Here is a 12,640-nt window from a genome sequence, read left to right as displayed (position 1 = left end):
ACATTTCAAATTAATTTAAGAAAAAAAAAAAAAAACAAGCAACCAAAAAACCTTCTTTTATAGGGTTACTGGGGTCCGAAATCCATGATTGCAACACAGGGACCACTGCAGGAAACTGTCTCTGACTTCTGGCAAATGGTCTTCCAAAGAAAAGTCAAAGTCATTGTTATGCTGACAGAGCTGAAGGAAGGAGATCAGGTGAGGGCATTGTCTTCACACTGGCACATTAAGGGTCCTCTATAAGCAAAGAAAACACTGCACAACACTCTCATTCCTTTCCTTCAAGTAAGTGTTTCATAGGATGAGGAATTTGCATTTCCTATATTATTTGTTCTATTATTTACCTTCTTAATTTACTTTCTATTTTTTTTTTTTTTTTTTTTGAGGGGAAGAGTGTATGATAGTATATTTTATAATACAATGACACTCTTACTACTTTAAAGTCAATACCATCTGTAAATGCATGTGCAGGATAAAATAAAAGGAGTTTTGAATGGTGGTAAGCACTGACTTGTATTTTTACCCATTTTAGGAACTCTGTTCACAGTACTGGGGAGAAGGAAAGCAATCATATGATGGCATAGAGGTTCAAATGACAGATGTCAACTGTTGTCCTAGCTATACCATACGTGCATTTGATGTTACACATCTGAAGGTAGAAGTTTCTTTGCAAATTCAAAAAGGAAGTTTCAAATTTCTTTCCCTGTTACAAACTTAGTCTAAAAAAACCAGAAGGGACAATTCCCACTGCACTTATCTCCTGCTTTAAGAAATGCAATTGTTTGTGTTCTTCCAGACCAGCAGACGATCATGGTAAGTGCTAAAAATTATGTCAGATTTCCCATTTAGTGAATTGCTGAGATGATGCTAGTGGAGTCTTGGGAGTTCAGCTGTCTTTTGCACTATAAGCAAACCTTGGATGTCTACCTACCTTATGTTCATGAGGTAGAACTTGCATCACCATGCGATTCCTCAGGAATATAGCTTTTCTTTTGTAAATCAGCTGCAATAGATGTGCTATGTGAATCTTTAACCTGAACATTGACTACAACTCCACTGCTGTTTTTCAGATGAAAGAAACGCAGAAGGTGTATCAGTATCAGTATCACAAGTGGAGTGGCTTTGATGTTCCAGAAAACCCCAAAGATTTAGTCAGCATGATTCTCAACCTTAAACAAAAAGTTACAGTCAGACCAGGCACTGAGGACAAGAAGAATACCCGCAGTGTCCCGCTTGTCGTCCACTGCCGGTGGGTCTGAATTTAGCATGTATTTAAGCTAGCTATGAATTCTGGATATACATAGCAACCACAGTTTTGGGATTCCTACCTTTTCCCCAAAGCCTTGAATTGCTCAAGCTTGACCTTTCTGATTGGAGTGATGGAAAGTGAGCACACTTTGGCAAGTGTGGGCTGGAGCAGGTGTTCAGAGCTAGCTGCTTTTCCCTGATACACGTATTTTGAGAATAAATGCTACGTCAGAGTGCTCTTGTAGCTTACCACTAATGAGGATCTGGCAGAGCTTCTGGGTTTATCTCTTGTTCCAGTACATAAGCTCACTTTTTTAGGGCCACTTCCAGGAATAGCCTTCCATACCATCTAAAACAGAGATTAATCCTGCTAACAATTGTTGCGACCGTAAATCTAAAGCTTCTGATTTCTCTCTTACCCCTTAAGTTGCCACATAAGATCCAGGTAGCCTCTAGAAAAACTGTCTTGTGTATATTCTTAATATTAACAATATTCTTAATTTTAACAATTTCAGTACAGCAAAAGATATTTTAGAAAAGTAATTCATTATGTAGATTTTAAATAAATCTAACATTTAGTTAGAGGACTTGATGATTTTGCATTTAATATTCATATGTACATTTTACCTCATCTTCTAGTGATGGATCACAGCAGACTGGTGTATTTTGTGCTTTAATGAATCTCTTGGAAAGTGCAGAAACAGAAGAAGTAATAGATGTTTTCCAAGTAGTAAAAGCTCTTCGCCGCACCAGGCTGGGGGTGGTCGCCACCTTTGTAAGTAAATTGTTAGAATTACCAGAAAAATATTATGGGATTACTTATCACAGTCACTAATATCCTCATAGCCTTTCTCATTGGGAACACTACTTCTAATGACGACGCTCACAGCCACTCACCACTACTTGGGAATTGATTGTTAACGATAAGAATGAAGGAGTCTGTGAGCTATCCAGAGCTGCAATTCTATAGCACCATGCTAGAAGGGTGCATCTTATAAAATTACAAATTGCATAAACTGATGTTTCTGCAATTGCTTCAGGGATGGATGTGCACAGTGTCCCTTAACTCCTGCAGGTAGGTTGCTAGCTCTATTTCACAGGCTAGCCGCCACCAACTTGTTTTGTTTAGGTCACTCCAGACAAATTGTGTCTCTGTGGTATACACTGTGCATTTACTAACAATCCAGACCTAGCTGTTTACAACTTGGGTACTCTAAAAACCATGGGTTTGGTACTTGTGAACCAAGAAGGTACTAAGTGACAACTTGGAAGCAGCTACAGAGACATTACATATTGTCATGGCTTAACCACAGCTGGCAAGTAAGCAGAACACAGCCGCTTGCTCATTCCTCCTGTGTTGAGATGGGGAAGAGAACCAGAAGAGTAAAAGTGAGAAAACCCATGGGTTGAGATAAAGACAGTTTAATAGTTAAGCAAAAGCTACACACACAAGCAAAGTAAAGGAAGGAATTTATTCATCCCTTCCCATAGACAGGCAGGGGTTCAGCCAACTCCAGGAAAGCAGGGCTCCATCAGGCGTAACGGTTACTTGGGAAATAAAAATGCCATCACTCTGAATGTCTACCCCCCCCTTCCTTCTTCTTCCCCCAGCTTTATCTACTGAGCATGACACCACATAGAATGGAAAGGGTATTGAATATCCCTTGGGTCAGTTGGCGTCACTTGCCCTGGCTGTCCCCTCTCCCACCTTCTTGTTCACCCCCAGCATACTCACTGGTAGAGTGGTGTGAGAAGCAGAAGAGGCATTGACTCTGTGTAAGCACTGCTCAGCAATAAGGAAAATGTTCCTATGTTATCAGCACTGTTTTTAGCACAAAACATAGCCCCACACTAGCTGCTCTGATGAAAGTTAACTCTACACCAACCAAAACCAGCACGACATGAAATCAGAATGAAACATAGAAGCAATACTGTACACCAAAAACTGTGCAGCTGACTTCATGTGCAATATTCATGTTCAACTCCATGTTACATTTATAAAATTTAAGAAAACAGGGAAAGAATGGGTTTATTCTTGGGCTCTGAGCATTCCAGTCATACTAACTTTTTTTCTTTATATTCAAGGAACATTATCAATTTCTTTATGACACCATTGCCAGCTCCTACCCTGCACAGAATGGACAAATAAAGAAGAACAGTCAACAGGAAGATAAAGTTGAATTTTGCAGTGAAGTAGAAAAAACAGATCAGGAAACCAATTTGATCACTATTGATATCACCCCACCAACGCCAGAGGAAAATCAGGCTTCTGAAGTATGTGATGAATCTAAGGCTGCAGATAGCACTAAAGGAGCAGAAAACTCTGCAAATGGCCCCTCAGCTCCAGTTGTAACTTAGAAGCTATGTAAAAAAACAAAACAAAAGGTTTTTCATGTGCAAAACAATTTAAGCAAAAGAAGAAGTACAAGATTTCTTCTTCCCACTTTTTTTTTTTTTTTTGAAAATGAAAACTGTTATATCAGTATTTCAAAGGTAAAAATTTAAAGGATTACTTGAAACTTGGTGAGAGTCATGAAGAACTGTGAAAATTGAAGTTTTGTGTAGATTTGCATTTAATACTTCTTCAGAAACCTTTTCGCTGCTTTTATACTTTTTCTTTTCAAAATATGTACAGTGTAATACTATGCTGAGCAGTGGGAAGGAAATTTTTTGACTTCTATAACAAGGAGAAAAACAATTCAGAACAAGATGAGCGTGTTGCAACAACAGGTTTGTCTTCAGCAGTATTAGTAAGTAAATTATCATAATTGGTAAGCATGTATTCTAGCATTTCAGGAGTCCTAACCAAGAACTGCTTTCGCAATACTCTGTGCAACTTGTGAAACTTTACCAAATAGTCTGAAGAGCTAAGCATTTACAGCATGTGGCACTTCCAAGGAATTCAGGTTTACAGAGAATCTGTTCAGTCCTCCCATTTCAATGTGGAATAGAAATTTCTTGCATTTTTCTAAATAGCCTCAAGGTGTCCTTGTTGCTCCACATATATTAGTCAGAGATTTCAACGTTAGACTCGAAGATTTGGAGATTGGCACTTGAATCGTTGCAATCATTCTGATAGAAAACACCTCATCTTTGTTCTTACAGCTTATAATACAGCGTGCTTGCACATCTGTTTCTTATGCTTACTGTTATTTGAAGGGACTCCCTCCATGAATGCATTATGACCTGTTTTCAGAATTGGAAAATACTTGGATGCTTTTCCTCCAAACCTTGTAGATTTTAATTGGTACAGGATTTTTTTTTTTGTTAGTTTTTCATTATGAGGTTTTATATGTTACAGTTGTGATATTTTCACTATTTCTTGCTGGATTTTAGCCTACTGTTTTTAGAAAAAAATAAAAAAGATTATAGTAGACAAGGTGGAAATTATTTTGTTCTATTGTATTGTGCAAACTGATAATTTTCGTCTAGATGCACAAAATCTTGTGCTATCCCATACATGGATAAAATTTACAAATTTCAATAGAAAAACATAGTTTAATTCTTAAAAAACTGTGTGTGAATCCAGGTAAGTGTGATGTTTCTTGCATTACAGAGGAACGAAACTTCATTTTCTTTTTTTTGTTTGAAGTCATTAAAGGAACTGTCACTCAACAGATTAAGTGCTCCTAGTTTATCACTACATATTCCTAATCTCTCCTTGGAAAACATAATAGAAAATACTTAGAGAGCCATGCAAATGTGTGACTGTGACATGTACAGTCACACTTGGTAAAACATTAATTGAATTTTGCTGCTACTCTAGATCAAAGATTTAATTCACAGTTATCAGCTCAGACGAATGCTTCCTGTCAGTCTTACTTGGGTAAGTGGCAGCAAACGGCCACAGAGGCAGTGGGATTCCCCTTCGCTGTGAGCTGAACTGCCTTTTTGACTGAAGCTGTGTTAGGTGATAAACTAACAACGTTGAGGGGGTCACCTGCAGAGAAAAAGCTCTTGAGACTTCATGTGAAGATAATCTAAAACAAGTATAGGCACAAATCCTGCTGGCTGTTTTTAGAAGAACATGTCAAAATTGCAGCTTTAGCATACCTTTGAAGATCATACCTTGGATGCACATTGACCCACTGGGGCTTATTGGACGACTGAGAAATATTCATATATTTTTTTACTCTAAAATTTTGCCACTGTAAAGCCCCTGTAGTTCAAAATAAAAAGGTGTGTGCAGCTACCTGTCGTAAAATCGTGGAGGCAGACACTAAGCCACACTTTTAGGAGTAACAGCAGGTGTTTCCCAAATCAAAAATTAGGCCCAAATTTTCATTCTGTGTTAAACCTGAGGGCACTCATATATTTCAATTCCTTGAAAAATGTTTCTGCAGAGTTTTAGCTCCTGCAGCACCTAAGCTGTAAAACTTCAGGAGGATTTTGTTTTGCTTGAATTGTTTCCTAGAATGATTTTAATGTTCTTTTAACTGCTTTTTTATTTTATTTTGTGATGTGTGCCATATTAACACTTGATTTGTGCATGTGTTTTGAAAGAAAAACCCTGAACTGTGTTAAACTTTGCCTTGCACTTGTCTTCATTATTAGCCTAATCAGAGAAACAGAGCCTTACATTAAAACTTCCCTTGCGTGCTTAGTGTAAACCACTCCTGGAGTAAAGTTCCTTATAGTCATGAGGGGATAAACTGAGTTATTGGCATTCAATTATTTTCAAATTAAGTAACACTTTGTGCAATTAAATCTCATTAAATCCCAGTGTGACAATTGATGCAGCCAGTCTTAACACAGCTTAGAAGTTCTGAGTGCTTCTAGGAACTTTCTGTGTTCCTATGTATATACAACCCTATGTATGTATCAAGGATGGGTTTTCTCCTTCTTTTTTGCCATTTGAATTTCAAAAATCCGCAAGGTGGTGACACAGAGCTTGTAGGAGAAGGTCATTACGCTGGATGTTCCGAGGTCATTTGGCTTATATTCACTTGCAGGCTTAATTTGATGTCTCCCAGGAACGCAGTGAAGCATATTACAGGTGAGGCATGAAGCCCAAGCTAACAAGCTCTGCTAGGAAACTGCTCTGGCTCTGTTAAGGCAAGAACAACATTGTGGCAGGCTGGAGACTTGGCATAACCTGAAAGCTGAGAAACAAACATGAAAAGTAAGATGCAGAATGTTTATTTTCTCAAGTAGAGCTAACCTGCACAAAGACTGCTAACTGCTGCTTCCAGCTCAGAGGTAGGTGTTATTCCAAAGTGCTCTATAATCCGAAGTCCAGGATAAAAATAACAACGTAACAAATCAGCTGGAGAGGACTTTGGTAGGCTTTTTTCAGTGATATCCAGTGATAGGACAAGGGGCAATGGGTGTAAACTAGAGCATAGGAAGTTCCACGTTAACATCAGGAAGAACTTCTTTACTGTAAGAGTGACAGAGCACTGGAACAGGTTGCCCAGGGGGGTTGTGGAGTCTCCTACACTGGAGATATTCAAGGCCCGCCTGGACAAGTTCCTGTGTGATGTACTGTAGGTTACCCTGCTCTTGCAGGGGGGTTGGACTAGATGATCTTTTGAGGTCCCTTCCAACCCTTGGGATTCTGTGATTCTGTGATTCTGTAATCAAGGGCTTATGTGACCAGAGAGGGTGGATTTCACCCGCAGTTTGCTGGGTAGAGGTTGATAGAAAAATGGCTATGGAAAAGTGACAGAGCTGTGTTAGTGGAGTCCAGTGTGTGAAGACAGGGGAGAGGAAGGACCAACAGGCTTCTGCTTGGTCAGGTAACAGCAGTGGGGAAAGAGCTCTGTGTTGGCTTTTGTTTAGATTTTTGTGTTTCTTGTGTTCTGTAACAAGGTAAATATATTAAAATATTTTGCAGAGATTGTACCTTATGAGTATTAGCAATGTTGTGATTCTTGAGATAAATGTCACAAAACGGCCAGTGCACTGAGCCATGATGGTCGGGGGTGCCATTCAAGGAGACAACTAAAGCACCACTGTTTTCCCACACCCCAGCTTCCACTGCTGCATTTGTGCCTGCTCCTTTCCCCACCCATACATGCAGCCAGTGTCTGTGAACTCACCCCTCTCCACTTCTGAGCCAGGAGATACTGTCAGAGCCCTCAGCACCCGGCAGCGATGAGCTCCTGCTCCACCTCTCCCTGCTCTCATTAGGACATTAGCTGCGGGGGGATATTTGCTGCAGCAGTGGAGCAAGCAGTGGGGTTCGAGCTTTGCTTCAAAACAGGAAACTTAAGTTAGATCTCGCATGAGAGGCACAAACAGAGCCAGGGAGTGAGTATTGAAGGTAGGAAGGAGCTGCAAAGGGAAGTAAATGTGAACATCACTGGCTGTTTGTTTGTGTAAGATGACAAAGGAAGTAAGAAAGAATAGTGAGTAAAGACAGGTGTCTCATTAAGTTGGAAATTATATCCTTTATTTTGCATGCCTCAGAAAAACTCTCCGGTAGCAATACTTACCTCTTTGACAAGGCATCTTGCTTTTGTAAAGGCCCATTTTTTTCATGTTGTACACTCTCCAGATGGCCTCTAAAAGAGTATCAGAAATTCCCCGAGGGGTTTACACCGCTGTACCACAGCTATTTTTCCATCCATAAAGCAACTGTTTGCCAAGAACCAGTGTGCTGTGTTTTAGACTAGGGAAAACAGAAACAGAGGAAAAGGAAAGTTTCAGTTACACTTACAGCACACTCCGATATGCATCACCTCTACTTCAGAAAAAAAAATGAGGTTTTGGAAGAAGAACAATATCAAATAAGTTTTAAGGTATGGCAACATAGAAATAAAGTTTTATACAGAAGCTTTACAAGTCAATCTCTCAATGCAAATAGAAGAAAGATGATGACTACAAAAGTACTAAGCAAGTTTATACTGAAAGATCTCCTTTCTAGTGACAAAAATGACTACTTATGAAGGATACTTATTACAGGTTATCGTAAAACATTAGTCTCGTTTTACTTTAGTGAAAAGCAGGGGTTTATTAAGTAGTTGTATCCTTCAACTCATGATTTTCAGAATCGGCAATGCAAAATGTTACTGAATTTTTTAAATTAACAGAATATGTCCTTATTACTTATTCAGAGGAACAGGCATATAACTGTTTACAGCTGGGCTGTCTCTTGAATCCCACAGCTGCACACTTCTGTGGCTGGCAGTACTAATGTAGTCCTGACTGTCTAACATACAGAGGGAAAATGAAAAAGAAGTTTACTTTGGACCAATTTTAGCACTCAGTATCAAATTTTCGGGTTTGGAGACGAAACTCCATGATAGCCTGACTTTGCCTTGCAGTTAGCAGAGACCCAGCAATACTGAGAGATTCCTTGTAGTGGACCTGATGTACTTTCAGAGCTTACCCGCCAGGCTGTGCTGAAACTCTACAAATGCCTTTTGCTCTCCACGCCACTCCCGCAATGTGTTCAGCTCTCTCCATTTCAGTAACAGGGAGCCATTCGAGGTAACGAAGGTGATACTTGTTTATACAGCACTGCAGAGATTGTGTCTGTCCAAAACCAAACACTAGCTCAGAGTGAGAGAGGGTGAGTGTGCATGTGTATAATTCATAGCCTTACGTGTGAGGTTACATTCCCCAACAGAAATCAATGAGTTGTTGACTTGGCAGCTGCTCAGCTTAAAAAAATATTAGAATAGAAGAAAGAGGGATGATGTGGTGGCCTGTGCTAACATTTTAGTGGGGCAGTGCAGCACTGAGACAATATTGGACTGGGTGGCTGATGGGCTTTATATGAGTGATTTTCAAAACTGAATTTGCAAAGAAAAGCTACAGATGAGATAGAGGAGTCTGCATGCATGCAGAAAGCTGTTGTCACAAAGTTAATCTGTGCTGGCATCAGTGGCTGCTAAAAAATTATTTGTCAGCTCTCCTCGTGTTGCAATAGAAGTCAATGTGCATGTTTTTCAACAGAGAAAAGTGGTAAAAAACGGATAATAGATAGTAGAAAGTTACCACTGAAAGGCAGAGTTTCTGCCAAATGTCTACATTTGGTGAATATTTATTTTGGTGAATATTTTTATTTGGTGAATATTTTTTCAAGTGTCAGTTTGTTTTTTTTTTTTTTTTGTTAAAGAAAGAAATAATGAATCGTTTTCATCCTATTTTACTAATGTTAATATGTCAAATTGAGACTAACAGTATCCTGTTCTAAGGTTAGCACTGTACTTTCTTTTACTCCTGGTCTTTTCTGAAATATTTAAATATATTATTTTTGATATATCATTATGTCATTGAAACCACTTCAAGACTAGAGCAGTTCAGTACCATTAACTGTTTCCTTTTTCTATACTGCTTTCTTAATATAGTTTCTATTCAGCAACAAAATGAAATTCTGACTTCATGTATTGATTTAACATTAATAAAATTCTCATGGAACAGGAATTCAATTTCTTAAATGGCATTAATAAATTATTCCATGAAGAGTTATGTCTCCTCCCCAAAAGAGCAAGGCATTTCCACTATCAAATAATGCCTTGTCCCACTCCAGTCCCAATAGAAAGACTCTTTCTGTGGCCATGCAGGGTAGAAAAGGCTCGCAGCTTCCCCTGCTTTGTGGGTTGCCCTACTCACATCTCCACAGTCCAATTAGTCAAAGTCTCACTTTTCTTTTTGTAGCTCTTGCTTCAGTTACTGAGCGGTGGCCTGAATCATGAAAACCTCATACCAGGTTGGTAAGTTAGGCGATGTCAGCATGGCATCTCATCAACTCAGCTGTTGTATCATAGTGCAGCATTCCATGGGTTTTATTATTTCTGAAGACTGTTAATATTTTAGATCATATATGTTTAGATGATAGGAAAACCATTGACCCCGGTAAAATCAATGCCACAGGCTGAGTGTCACCTGAATATATAGGCTAAAACTGGAAACTTCATTGATAAGAAGTATTAGTTTATGGTGGTCTGTGCAGAATTTAGAGTTAAATATATAAAGCTGAGAGAAAAGCAAGTTAGATGAGTCCATTGGCTTACAGATTGGATGGCATGCATAGTTTCATTCAAGGCCCATTTCTACTTTGCAAGCTACATCTGCATCTTCTGCATCCTAGCTGTATTCCCCTATCATCTGGTCAGCTGAGGTTTTATTTTGAAAGTTCATCACAAACAACATAGAAAAGAAATATCCACAAACCAGATATCTTGTTCTCAACATTTCCATCTTGTAGAAACAGCTTTCTGACAGTGTTTTGTAAGAGTCACAGTTGCAAGCTTGCTAATTTTGAATACCTAATTCAGTACTTCTTGAAGTCATGAACTGTGTACTGCTGCACAGAAATGTATTAACAACCACTACATATAATTTTGTGGTTTCTTGTTGCAGGACAAAGCTATATAAAGTGCTGTGTTAATTGCGATTGTTTTCTGAGAGACCTGTCTGTCTCTTTTTGTTTTTAACAAATGAGTTAGGATGCCAGTTACTCCTTTTTTCTCATCCACACCCAAAGAAGGAAGAAAAGGTTCCTTGTTCCAACCGATGTATGTATCCAGTATGTATCCAGACAACATCACAACTCATGACAGGCTACAGTACAAATAGGTGCTTACATTTTGGTTACAGTAATTTTTTTGTCTTGGCTATTTTGAGTTTTAAGGATCTGGAAGCCTGGGCCACTGTTTTAGTCTAATGCATAGGTAACAGGTGTGATTATGAACGGATGATTTGTGTAAAATGGTGGTCTCAGTCCTATTCATATGGGAAAAGGCTGATTCTGTGTTAGAGCAATAGCAGCGCTCTGCAAATTGAACTGCTTGTTATACATGCAACTAGACAAAATAAATGTAGATTGATTTCAAGAATATCATGGCCAATTGACTAGGTTTTGTGTACTTGCAAGTGTCTTCTTTGGTGAATGCGCTCCATAGGCTTCCTGTAGGCTGCTCTTTGTAGTGAGGAGCTTCACGAAGCCAAAACAGCAGGCATGAAGCCAGCAGTGGTGCATGACAGGATGCTTCGAGGAGGAGGCACTCTTGGAGAAGGAGTAAAGCAGCTTGAACTGAAATGGCCCCACACTCGTATGCTCGTTTTATAAAGAAATGCTCAAGAATAATTGAACAAATGCTATTCCACAGCCGTTTCAATTTCTTCTCTCTTTCCTCCTCCAAAGTGTTAGGATGGAGCAGGTGGGTATGTTTTCCCTTGTATTTGTGGAATTTTCTCTTGCTTTTATTCCTTTCTGCATTGCATATATTTTAAAATTGCATCTAGCACTCTATTACTTCACTTCAAGCTTTTGCTTGTAGCTAAAAATATAAATAAATCAAGAGTTTGTTTAATTTAATTCCTGGCACTGCAATTTTTTTCATCCAACAGTCATTTCTTTGCTCAAAACCATCAAGTGCAACAGCATCCAAGGTAAATACTTCAGTAAATCAACTCTGATAAATTAAATAGTTTTAACTTCAAAAATCTAAGTTAAATAGGAAGAAGAGAATATTTTTATAAGGTTTATTCAGGTTTCCTTGGCAAGGGCTTGATCTTCAGCAGACATCCTAGCCAGTACTTTCCCCTGCAACCTGACGCTCTTGGCTGAGACATCACAAACACAAACGAGTGACCCTGTGATGGTAACTGCTCTGAACAGCTACAACTGTGTGCTGATGGCTCCTCTGAAGTGGTTCACAGGCAGAGATAGCTTATAAAGGGCTGTTAGAAGGCAACATGAGCAAACCAGCCCAGAAGCTAAAACTGGGTATGCCTCCCCGGCAGAGAATTGGGCTGTATGCAACAGATAAATGCAGGTGCCCAGCTGTTCTGCTGGACTTCTAAATTGGAAAAGGGCACACTATATTTAATGAGGAAGATTTCTTTTAGCTAATTATATATTTTTATAGCAGCATTTAAGGGAAAATTAGTGCAGTGTGCACTAATCATTTCGATGGCAAATTAATAAAATCATGATAGGAAGGAACACATTCACTCCCTTTGCTTCCTGGTACTGGCTCCCTACACGTTCTCATGTAAAACTGAAGCACACAATTACATAAGGCTGCCCCTGATCCTCAAAAGATGAAGTCAGCTTTCTCACAGAGGGCTGAACTATGCAGGGCCAGAAGTACATAACAAATATCTGAGCATCCATTGTTTATCAAGGACTAAGGAAAACAGAAGGTTATATTAAAGAAGAAAAGAGCAAATTTTCCTGCTGTGATTACTTTGAGGTAGAGAATGAGCCCAGTGTGTCAGAGTTCAGCAGTAGAAAGGAGAGCTCTGGAAACTGAGGATGTCTTTTTCTGTCCAAAGAGGGGATGCTGTGACAGTAAGTGTGTCATCTTAGTCCTCTGTTAAAGAGCATTTTCGATGACGTTAATCAGACTTTGGAGGGCATCTGTTATGAAGCACAGCTCAAGAAACTGTGCTGCCTCAAGGCCTTGGAGCAGCCTTTTTACTTTTATGTCTTGGC

At 39.1% G+C, this 12,640-nt stretch overlaps 1 protein-coding gene across 18 annotated transcripts in view; it reads left to right on the top strand.

The window, feature by feature from the left end:
• Positions 1-4,627, top strand: part of PTPRC (protein tyrosine phosphatase receptor type C) — a 68,514-nt gene extending 63,887 nt beyond the window's left edge. For all 18 annotated transcript variants that reach the window (XM_065675280.1, XM_065675295.1, XM_065675297.1 and 15 more), the window contains 5 exons: positions 64-198; positions 533-655; positions 1,071-1,249; positions 1,888-2,023; positions 3,334-4,627. In XM_065675280.1, the coding sequence (XP_065531352.1) occupies positions 64-198; positions 533-655; positions 1,071-1,249; positions 1,888-2,023; positions 3,334-3,606 (846 nt within the window). In that variant the 3' untranslated portion in view covers positions 3,607-4,627. The remainder of the gene's footprint in view (positions 1-63; positions 199-532; positions 656-1,070; positions 1,250-1,887; positions 2,024-3,333) is intronic.
• The last annotated feature ends 8,013 nt before the right edge of the window (positions 4,628-12,640 follow it).

Source organism: Lathamus discolor, chromosome 3 (assembly GCF_037157495.1).
Source record: "Lathamus discolor isolate bLatDis1 chromosome 3, bLatDis1.hap1, whole genome shotgun sequence".
NCBI lineage: Eukaryota > Metazoa > Chordata > Aves > Psittaciformes > Psittacidae > Lathamus > Lathamus discolor.
The sequence above is the reverse complement of the archived record's forward strand: the minus strand, read 5'-3'. Positions and strand labels throughout refer to the sequence as shown.